This window comes from Tyto alba, unplaced genomic scaffold, assembly GCF_018691265.1.
Source record: "Tyto alba isolate M040663 unplaced genomic scaffold, T.alba_DEE_v4.0 Super-Scaffold_8, whole genome shotgun sequence".
Lineage (NCBI taxonomy): Eukaryota > Metazoa > Chordata > Aves > Strigiformes > Tytonidae > Tyto > Tyto alba.
In genome coordinates this window covers 21,570,793-21,580,002 of record NW_024881329.1, presented here as the reverse complement: position 1 = coordinate 21,580,002, position 9,210 = coordinate 21,570,793, and the positions used below count along the sequence as shown (strand labels likewise).

Genomic DNA, 9,210 nt, shown 5'->3' with positions numbered 1-9,210 from the left:
CGCCGCCGCCGCCGCCCCCGCCGCCGCCGCCGCCGCCGCCGCCGCCGCCGCTGGCCCGGCCCCGCCGCGCCATTGGCCGCGCCGGGGCTCCCCGCAGGCTGACATCATCCCCGCCCGCTCCCCGCTTCGTATCCCCCCCCCACCCCCCCCAAAACCCTCCCGCCCCGCGCCCCCGGTTCCTGCGTCTCTGCGGGGTCGTTCGGGACTTGTAGTCCTCCGGGAGGGGGACACACACACACACACACACACACACACACACCCCCCCCGGTACCGGCGCCGGTGAGTCCCGGCGGACTACAAATCCCGAACGACCCTGCACTGGTTCCACCTCCCCTGGTGACCCCCCCACACAGACGCCCACCGGGCTCCCCCCTCGACGGCACAGGCTGCGGGTCCCCGGAGGGAGGAAGCCACCCCACGGGGGGACCCTGGAGCCCCCCCCGAGGGGTCGCCTCCCCTTATATAAAGCCCCCGTAATCCCCTTACGGAGACCGGAGGTTACCGGCAGCAGCTGGAGCCGGTGCTCCTACGCTGGGGATGGGTCACCCCACGCGTGTGCGTGTCCCTCCCCCCAGCCCGAGGGATGTCCCCAAGGGGGATCAGGGCAATGCTGGACCCGGGGCTCGCTGCTACAACAATGGGATGTGGGGGACAGGGCCCTAACCCCCCTCCCCAAGCCCCCAAAACCCCCCCCAAAACCCCCCTGGCTGTGCTGGGGGTGAGGAGCGGGTATTAGGGCAGGAGCCGTCTGCTCGAGAAGCGGATAATCCGTGGGGAATTGGGTGCTGGAAGCCTATTAAAATACACCACGAAGCACCCAGCTGGCGACACCCCCCCACCCAGGCAGCGGGAATTAAACTGCACCTCTGTCCCCTCCCCCCCTAAATCTGGGGAGCACGCACAGGCGTAGAGGGACAGTGCTCGTGTCCCCCAGCCTCATGTGAAGGTGTGTGCGTGTGTCCCCAGGAAATGAGACACAGACCCGGGGTGGCAGTGGTTCTCCGTGTCAGAGCTTTATTTGCAGGGCAGGGAGGGGGGATGCCGGGGGGGGGGACACACACAACACACACAGAGTCCCCAAGAGGGTCACCGAGCTACAGCCGCCCACGGAGCGACTGCAGCAGCGTCTCCAGCTGCTCGTCCAGCGCTGCCTCGTCCCCGTTGTTGGTGATCACCCAGTCAAAGGCCACTCCCTGGTCCAGGCCGCACTCGGACTCGGCGTCATCCACCCCTGGGTGAGACCCTGGGTGGGTCAGGATCCATCCGCCCGTCCCCCACCCCACGGAGCTGGGGGGGCTTTAGCTAAAATCTCCAGCTCCCACGGCCAGGGGACGGTGGTGGAGGCAGCAAAACCATGCCTGGGGAGCAGCCGCAGGGCCAGTGCAGCCCCGGGTTTGGCACCGTCCTCAGGGGAAGCCGCACTCGCTTGCTTACCGGCGACGAAGACCCAGTTCCTCCTCTTCCTCATCTCCTCGGTGGCCACCACCCGCACGGTCTGCACCACGTCCCCGTAGACATCCCGGAACCACTCCACGTCCGAGAGGCGCCGCGTGTCGCTCACCACCTGCGCGGGGGCTCCGTCAGCGCCCTCCCTGTGCCCCCCGCACTCCCTGTGTCCCCCCCCTCTGCCGCTCACCCACACCGGCTGCGCCGCACCCTGCACCGCCGTCCTGCAGAAGAACCCAGGGTCGGCGCGGCGCTTCTCCTCGCCCCAGCGGATCATGTCCTGCCGGTACGTCTCCTTGTAGGCACTGGCGTCCAGCAGCCTCTGGAAGTCAAGGCCGTGCTCCTGCGGGGAGAGGGGGTCAGCGGGCACAGCCTGTGCCATGGCACAGTGGAGCGTGGTGTGGCACAGCTCAGTATGGCGCAGCACGGCATGTCATGGCACAGCATGGTATGGCACAGTGTGGCACAGCACGGCACAGCTCAGCACGGTGTGGCACAACTCGGCACAGTGTGGCACAGCACAGCACAGTGTGGCACGGTATGGCACAGCACAGCGCAGCTTAGGATGGTGTGGCACAGTGTGGCACAGCTTGGCACAGCACAGCACAGCCTGGGATGGTGCGGCACAGCATGGAACAGCGTGGCATGTCACACCACGGCACAGCGTGGCACAGTACAATGCGGCAGAGTGTGGCACAGCCCAGCATGGCATGGCACAGCACAGCACAGTGTGGCACAGCACAGCTCGGGATGGTGTGGCACAGCGTGGAACAGTGTGGCACAGCGTGGCATGGCACAGCACAGCTCAGGATGGCGTGGCACAGCGTGGAACAGTGTGGCACAGCGTGGCATGGCACAGCACAGCACAGCACAGCTCAGGATGGCGTGGCACAGCGTGGAACAGTGTGGCACAGCGTGGCATGGCACAGCACAGCACAGCACAGCTCAGGATGGTGTGGCACAGCGTGGAACAGTGTGGCACAGCGTGGCATGGCACAGCACAGCTCAGGATGGCGTGGCACAGCATGGAACAGTGTGGCACAACACGGCACAGCCTGGCACGGCGTGGCACAGCACAGCACAGCTCGGGATGGTGTGGCACAGCATGGCATGGCATGGCACAGCGCGGTGTGACATGGCACAGCACAGCATGCCCTGGCACGGCTCGGCGCGGCACAGCAGGGCGTGGCAGGGCGTGGCAGGGCGTGGCAGGGCCGGCGGTACCTTGGCATACTGCTCCTTGAGGGGCCCGGAGAGGCGCAGGACCGTGCACACGTCGGGGCCCAGCCTGCGGGAGACGAGTCAGCAGCACCGGCACCGGTACCGGCACCGGCACCGGGCGCGACCTCCCCACCCCCCAGGCCCGACCCCGCCCCCTGGGTACCGGCTCCGGAGCTCCTCGGCCACGAAATCTTTCCCCGACTTCCTCTTCCCGCTCAGCAGCAGCACCGCGCTCGGTACCGCCATCCGCCCGCCCGGCCACGCCCCCCTCTCCCCCCCCCCCCCCCCGGAGAGCCCAATGGTACGGCCCGAGGAGGGGCGGGGCGCGGCGCCTCTGGCTCCGCCCCTCGAGGCGCCCCCTGCAGGGCGGGGCCGGCGCAGCGCACCCCAAAACCTCGCCGGAACACCCCAGCACCCCCCCACACCCCGATCTTCCTCCGAACCCACTTCCCCCCCCCCAGCACCCCCCATTTCCCCCCAGCACCCCCTCTTCTCTCCCAGCACTCCCCCTTCTTTACCCCCCGTTCCCTCCCTGCACCCCCTTTCCCCACCCAGCACCCCCTTTTCCCCCGCACCCGGAACAGCTCTGCCCAGCGGTGACTTTATTGTGCCGTGGCTGCGCAGAATCACACGGTGCATCTGGTCAGGGACCCGGCGCTACCCAGCCCTGGGCTGGGGTGGAGGGGGTGGGGGGACGGGGGCAACAGCAGCCCCTGACCCCCCCAAAACGACCCACGGGGAGAGCCCGAGGGGTTCCAGGGATTGTGGTGGCGCTGCCCCCCGGTTCTACCCCCCCGTGCCGTGCTGCCGCGCAGCCTTCCGGCCCTGCGGCTTCCCGCCGGCGCTGCAAGAGAAGGGGGGGGGGGGGGCTGTGATAACGGGGTGCGGGGGCTCGGCCCCCCCCCAAACCGCTCCCCCCCACCCCCCCCCGGCACCGCCCGCCCCGGCTCACCCGCCGTAGTGCCGCAGCACGTATTCCTCGAAGCCGTCGGCCGCCTCCTCGTCGCCCCGCTCCCGCCACGCCACCTCCTCCAGCAGCTCCTCCACGTCGTCCACGAAGTCGACGAAGCGCAGGCGGTCGTGGGCGAAGGCGCCGTCGGCCCCGAAGGCGCCGTCCAGCTGCGCCGCCAGCCCCCCAAAATGCCCCCCCCAGCCCAGCCGCCCCATGAAACCCTCCAGCAGCTGCAGGAATTGCTCTTTCTGCACCGGCTCCAGCGCGGCCCCCAGCACCTCCCGCCCCTCCTTGCGGGCGCAGTCGGCCACCCCTGAGCAGCCCTGGGGTGCCCGGTACCGGCTGAGTGGGGGAAGTTCACGGGGGCCATGCTCGGGGGGACCGTGAGACGACTTCCTCCAGGCTTTGCCTGGTTTGTGCTCCCGGGGGGGGCGGGGGTCCTTCCCGTGCCCGTGGGGTTTGCCCTGCTCCCTCTTGTGGGGGGCCCCCCCAGAGTTGTGCCGCTTTTGCCGCTTGCTCTCTTTCTTCTCTGCCTTGAACGTTTTTTTCCAGGTCTCAGGGAAGGGCTTGGCCCCCTCTGCCTCCAGAGCTTGGCCCAGACGCTGCTCCAGGGCGCTCAGCTCCTCCATGAGCCCCTTGAGACCCCCAGGACCCCGCGCCCGCTCCAGGGCACCCGCCAGCTCCTGTCGCACTGAAGCCAGCCAGCCGTGCCACCGGCCACCCTTCTGCCGTGCCGTGTCCTCACCACAGGCTGGGGTACTCATGCCGGGGGGCTGCTCTGCCCCCGGCTCCCCGGCCCCGGGGCCGCCCGGTGCTCCCGCAGCCCGCAGGCGCTGCAGCTCGGCCCAGGCGTCGCGGAGGGCAGCGGCCTCCCGCTCCAACGCCGCACGTAGCCGCGCGTTCTCGGTGGCCAGGCTCTGCTGCTGCGCCCCGGCCGCCGTCTCACCTTCGCTCTTCTGCAGCAGGGCGTGAAGCTCTTCCTTGTGGGCCTGGGGCAGGGGGAGGGTGCGGGGGGGGCCGTGAGAGAGGTGGGAGGGGGAGGATGGCACCGGGACGCGGCAGCCCCGGGCACGGCCGCGCTCACCCACCTGCAGCTCTGCCTGCATGAGCCGGATCTCCTGGTTCTCCTTGGCCAGCTTGTCCAGGAGGAGGCTCACGGACTGCACGCTCTGGGGGTCCCTGGCATCTGACTGGGGGGGGGTTTGCTGCAAGTCCTGGGGGAAAAAGAAGGATGGGGAGCCCTGGCGGGGCTGGGGATGCCGCCAGCTCCGAGGGGCTGAGCCCCACTGCAGCCCCCTCCTTACAGTGCTGGCAGCGGGCAGCAGTGACTCCGGCTTGCCAGCCGCCGTGTCCCGGCTCACCACGCTCTCCACAGGGTCTGGGGAGGAACCGGACGGGGATGTCCAACCGCAGCCGAACATCCGGGCTGCCTGGGCAAGACAGTCCCAACGTACTCACCATCTGCCAGGTCGTAGATGCCACCTGGGGAGAGGAAGGGACAATGATGGGGAGACCAGGACCCCCCGCCCACCCTGCCCCTGGGACCCCCACTCACCAGAGATGATCAGCAGCCCCACGGCCAGCAGTGCCAAGATGCCCAGCAGGTACTTGCTCACGCTGGGCCTGTACTCGTCACCGGTGCCCGGTGTCCCCTGGTGTGGGGCAGATGTGGGGGGAAGAGGCCCGGAATGGGGCTCATGGCCCTGCTGTTGCCGCAGCCTCTCTGCCTCGTCGTCACTGCTGGTGCAGCTCTCCTCCTCTGTTGATGGCTCTGCGGAGGGATGGGGGGGATCTCCAGGGAGGGGCTGCACCCCAGCATGGACCCCTCCCCCTGGACTGCTCCCCTGGGAGGGCCTGACCTGCTTTGGGGGTGTCAGGGCAGGGTCCCAGCTTGTCCTCGGGCTCCTCCTCCTCCTCCTCCTCGTCGCCATCCGGCACGCCGGGCTCTGTGGAGCCATCTGGGGCAGGCACTGCCCCAGCCCCTGGGCCCCAATGTTCCTCCGGGTCCTGCGGACACAGGCACCGAGGTGTCACAGGTCCCCACGGGGCAAGCAGGACCCCAGCCCCCCCCAGTTCCCCCCCCCCCTCCCAGCTTACCCCCAGCCCGCTGCCCTCGGGGTGCTGGGCCTGGCCGGGGAAGGTGGCTGCACCGTTGGTGGCCACGGCTGGGGAGAGGCAGAGAGCGGCAGTGAGCCGGTGACACAGGGGGGACACCGGGGTCTGCCCTATCCCTGCACCTGCCGCCTGCCTGTGACAGCGTCCTGGGTGCCTTCCTCCTCCTCCACTTCCTCATCCTCGGTGCTGCGAGAGGCCGAATCCTGCTCCGGACCCACCGTGTCAATGGGCAGACCCTGGGAGAAAAGGGGGGATGTCAGAGGGGGTCCCAACCGCCGCCTGCCTCCCTCTGCCCGCAGCCCTGGGCAGGCTGTGGGGTGCTCCCGGGGGGGAGGGGTGGGGGGGTCCCCAGCCCTCACCTCACTGCCCGCCAGCACCCAGCTGCTGTCCGAGTCCCGGGAGGCTGATTTCTCCGCCATGGGGATGGCCCAGAACCACCTGCAAAGAGACAGACAGACAGACAGACGGACAGACGTGAACCAGCTCCCACCACCACCCGGGTTGGACCGGGTGGGCCAAGGTCGCCGTGACGGTTGGTCCCCCAAACTCTGCCCGTGGAGTGGCCCCGGGCACAGCACCGGCAGCCACGGAAAGACCGAGCCTCCCCGCCCCCCGGGACACACCAGCTGCTGCCGCGGGGTATTTTTAGCCCGGTGATGCCGCCGGGCAGGTGGACGGGGGCCGCGGGGCCCAACCGGGGGACACCGGAGCCCCGCAGCAAGGCGCCGGTACCCGGATCTTCGAGCAGCCCCCGCCGCCCCCCCAAGGACACACAACCGTTCCGGGAGGGGCGATGACCCCGCCGGTGTCACACACACACACACCGGCATCCCGGCAGCCGCGGTACCGGGCGATGGCCGCCGCTCTTGCTGCGCAGCCCCCCCCCCCGGTACCGCGGCGCTCCCCAGGGCCGGGTGGTACCTGGTGCCGCCGCCGGGCGCGGCCGCGGTCCCTCCGGTAACTTTTCCCCGGTGCCTCCGGTAACTTTTTTCCCCGGTGCCGGTCACCGCCCTCGGGAAGGGGCGCGCACGTGATGCGAACAGCCAATGAGGTGGGCGGCGGCCGCGACGGACCAATGGGGTGGCCCGGGGCGGGACCTCCCGGTACCGGACACCACACACCCTCTTCCCCCCCCCCCCCCCCCCCCCCCCAAATCCCCGGTGGGAGCGTAGTAAGACACAGAAACTTGGATTTCAGAGTTTTATAGCGACGGTACAAAAGTTTCCATTAACGATCGGCTAAAACCGGGAGAGGGGGTGGGTGGGATGAACGGGGACTGTCCCGAGCACCGGGGAGGGGGGGGGGGGGACAGGACGGGGGGGGGCGTGAGGAGCACCGGGACTGCCCCGTGTGTATGGAGGGGGGCACCGGGCTCACTGCCCAGCCCCGGGGAGGGGAGTCACAGGTGGTAGTGAGGACCAGATCGCTCCCCCCTGCGAGGTTGTTGACCCCCCCCCCTCAAGCTGAGCTGGGAGATGAGCGGGCACCGGGGTGCCTCAGCCTCCGTGGGCCAGTGCACCGGGGCTGGAGTCTCCCCCCAACTTCAGCAAAAAGCTGGCCAGCACCGGGTCCCAGCAGCAGTCCCCAGAGAGGAGCCGCAACCGGTGCCCAGCACTCTCTCTGACCAGCTTGGGGAGGGGCGGGGGGAGGAAAACAGCTACAAAAAAAGGGGGTTTGGTCCTAAATCGTCAGGGGAAGCCGTACGCAGCGGCAGGAGGGCGGCTCAGCCATCGTTAGCTGCCACCAGCTGTCCCATGCCCTCGCGGACGTAGACCGACTGGATCTCCTTGGTCTTCAGGCAGAAGTCACAGGCCCAGACGGCGGAGGCCTCGGTGGTGAGCAGCCCGTAGGCGTTCTCCGTCATCCCCGTGCACTCCCGGTGGAACCACTTCTGGCAGGAAGCCTCGCATAAAATAGCATCCTGGTCGTCGTTCACCTCGTTGCGGCAAGCCCCACAGGGGTACACCAACCCCGGGGGCGGCTGGTGACCCGAGCCCCCCGCCGCTTTGCCCGGGGGGGGCGGCGGGAGGCTGTTGGTTTCGGGGGTGCCGGTCCCGCGGCCGGCGCTGTTGGGGGCGAAAGTGGGTTGCGCCCCGTTGACGGCGGCGGGGGAACCCGAATGTTGCTCCTGGGCGAAGGTGCTGGGCGGGGGGTTGAGGTTCTTGCCCCCCTCCTCGCCGCCAGTGGGGAAGCCGGGGTCAGCCCCGGGGAAGGGGCTGGCGGTGGGGGGCAGGGGGGGGATGTTTTGCCCGGGGCGCTGCATGGGCGACTGTCCAAAGAGATTGCCGGGTTGGTTGAAGCGTTGAGCCACCGCCGGTCCCCCGGGGGGGTTGAGGGCCGGCCCAGCACCCATGTCCCCCCGAGGGGGTTGCCCCATGGTGGGGGAGATCATGGGCCCGAAGCCCCCAACCGGCCCCTGCATGAGCTGCCCCGTTGGGGGGCTGAAGTTCTGTCCGAGGGGCTGGCTGAAGGGCTGCCCGGGGAAGCTCATCCCCCCGGGCTGGACGTAATTGGGGTTCTGGGGGGGCATGCTGAAAGCCGGGGCCATCTGCCCCGGGGCGAAGGGGGGGGGCTGCCTCCGCAGGGGCTGGGGCCCCCCGCCATAACCGGGGGGCACCTGCGGTGACATCCCCCCCTGGACGCGGAAACCGCCGAAGGGCACCGGGCTGCCGAGGAAGGGGGCCGGGGCCGCCCCCACTTTGGGGGCCCCGAAATCATCCTCGAAGGGGTTGGAGGCCACCAGGTGATCCACCATGGGGGTGGGCGGCGGGGCGAACTCCGAGAGGTGGGAGTACGCGGGGCCCTGCGGGAAGAAGGCGGCGGTCAGGGCTGTGGCCGTCCCGGTGCCGGTCCCGGTGCCGGTGCCGCCCGGCCCTACCTGCGTGTTGGATTTGCGCCGCTTCTTCTCGGGGCTCTTCATCTGCAGCCCTGCGGGGACAACCGGGGCCGCGTCAGACGGGACCGGGGCCGCGTCAGACGGGACCGGGGCCGCTTCCCCGCCCGCCCGCGCTCACCTGCCTTCCCCTGCTTCCGGCCGGGCCCGCCGGCGGCCGCGCTGCCCGCGGGCCCCGGCGGGGGCGGTGGGGCCGGAACGCCTCCCTCCAGCTTCTCAGCGTGCGGGGCCGCCATGGCCCCTCACAGCCGGCGCGCCGCCGCCATGGCCCCGCCGCTCCTCCGCGCGGCGTCCACCGACCGGAACCGGAACCTGCGCGGGGCCAATCACCGAGCGAGGAGGGCGGGGGCGGACCAAGTGTATGTGTGTGCGGGGGGGGGAGAGGATGTGTGTGATGGGATGAGCCATGTGCAACGTCCCCGGGAGGGGGGTGGGGGGGGAATGGAACAGACCAACTCCAGGGCGCTGAGGGGCGGACGCTGTGCAGCGGCCGTAGGGGAGAGCGGGACGGACCATGTGCGAGGCCCGTGCGGGGGGAGGCGAAGGAACCATGTGCAACACTGCCGCCCCAGGGGCGGGAGGG

General features: G+C 70.1%; 3 protein-coding genes across 4 annotated transcripts; all 3 read right to left on the bottom strand.

Moving 5' to 3' along the window:
• Window positions 1-988: 988 nt before the first annotated feature.
• On the bottom strand, window positions 989-2,955 carry PMVK (phosphomevalonate kinase). 2 transcript variants are annotated; one of them, XM_032985448.2, is made up of 5 exons: window positions 2,831-2,955; window positions 2,671-2,734; window positions 1,637-1,789; window positions 1,435-1,564; window positions 989-1,243 (listed from the first exon to the last, which is right to left on the bottom strand). In XM_032985448.2, the coding sequence occupies exons 1-5, from the start codon at window positions 2,911-2,913 to the stop codon at window positions 1,095-1,097; spliced, it is 579 nt and encodes a 192-aa protein (XP_032841339.2). In that variant the 5' UTR covers window positions 2,914-2,955; the 3' UTR covers window positions 989-1,094. The 2 variants fall into 2 exon arrangements, with proteins under 2 accessions (XP_032841339.2, XP_032841340.2); XM_032985449.2 differs by having other exon boundaries at window positions 989-1,231; window positions 2,831-2,954.
• Window positions 2,956-3,254: 299 nt separating this feature from the next.
• On the bottom strand, window positions 3,255-6,767 carry PBXIP1 (PBX homeobox interacting protein 1). Its single transcript, XM_042785000.1, has 11 exons — window positions 6,656-6,767; window positions 6,094-6,172; window positions 5,868-5,970; window positions 5,717-5,784; window positions 5,479-5,626; window positions 5,175-5,390; window positions 5,078-5,101; window positions 4,924-4,997; window positions 4,708-4,833; window positions 3,620-4,608; window positions 3,255-3,511 (listed from the first exon to the last, which is right to left on the bottom strand). The coding sequence occupies exons 2-11, from the start codon at window positions 6,151-6,153 to the stop codon at window positions 3,454-3,456; spliced, it is 1,866 nt and encodes a 621-aa protein (XP_042640934.1). The 5' UTR covers window positions 6,154-6,172; window positions 6,656-6,767; the 3' UTR covers window positions 3,255-3,453.
• A 155-nt stretch (window positions 6,768-6,922) lies between these two features.
• On the bottom strand, window positions 6,923-9,201 carry PYGO2 (pygopus family PHD finger 2). The gene is made up of 3 exons (XM_042785046.1): window positions 8,749-9,201; window positions 8,613-8,662; window positions 6,923-8,537 (listed from the first exon to the last, which is right to left on the bottom strand). The coding sequence occupies exons 1-3, from the start codon at window positions 8,861-8,863 to the stop codon at window positions 7,458-7,460; spliced, it is 1,245 nt and encodes a 414-aa protein (XP_042640980.1). The 5' UTR covers window positions 8,864-9,201; the 3' UTR covers window positions 6,923-7,457.
• Window positions 9,202-9,210: the final 9 nt, after the last annotated feature.

What these genes read in the sequence shown, in the direction of transcription:
- PMVK (XM_032985448.2), bottom strand. Translation starts at nt 2,913, where the DNA reads ATGGCGGTACCGAGCGCGGTGCTGCTGCTGAGCGGGAAGAGGAAGTCG. An exon ending in GTGCGGCGCAGCCGGTGTGG is followed by an intron (nt 1,565 to 1,636) that starts GTGAGCGGCAGA and finishes GCCCCCGCGCAG; the next exon opens with GTGGTGAGCGACACGCGGCG. An exon ending in GAACTGGGTCTTCGTCGCCG is followed by an intron (nt 1,244 to 1,434) that starts GTAAGCAAGCGA and finishes TGACCCACCCAG; the next exon opens with GGTCTCACCCAGGGGTGGAT.
- PBXIP1 (XM_042785000.1), bottom strand. Translation starts at nt 6,153, where the DNA reads ATGGCGGAGAAATCAGCCTCCCGGGACTCGGACAGCAGCTGGGTGCTG. An exon ending in CCCTGACACCCCCAAAGCAG is followed by an intron (nt 5,391 to 5,478) that starts GTCAGGCCCTCC and finishes ATCCCTCCGCAG; the next exon opens with AGCCATCAACAGAGGAGGAG. An exon ending in GTGCTGCGGCACTACGGCGG is followed by an intron (nt 3,512 to 3,619) that starts GTGAGCCGGGGC and finishes CTTCTCTTGCAG; the next exon opens with CGCCGGCGGGAAGCCGCAGG.
- PYGO2 (XM_042785046.1), bottom strand. Translation starts at nt 8,863, where the DNA reads ATGGCGGCCCCGCACGCTGAGAAGCTGGAGGGAGGCGTTCCGGCCCCA. An exon ending in CCGGAAGCAGGGGAAGGCAG is followed by an intron (nt 8,663 to 8,748) that starts GTGAGCGCGGGC and finishes TTGTCCCCGCAG; the next exon opens with GGCTGCAGATGAAGAGCCCC. An exon ending in GGCGCAAATCCAACACGCAG is followed by an intron (nt 8,538 to 8,612) that starts GTAGGGCCGGGC and finishes TTCTTCCCGCAG; the next exon opens with GGCCCCGCGTACTCCCACCT.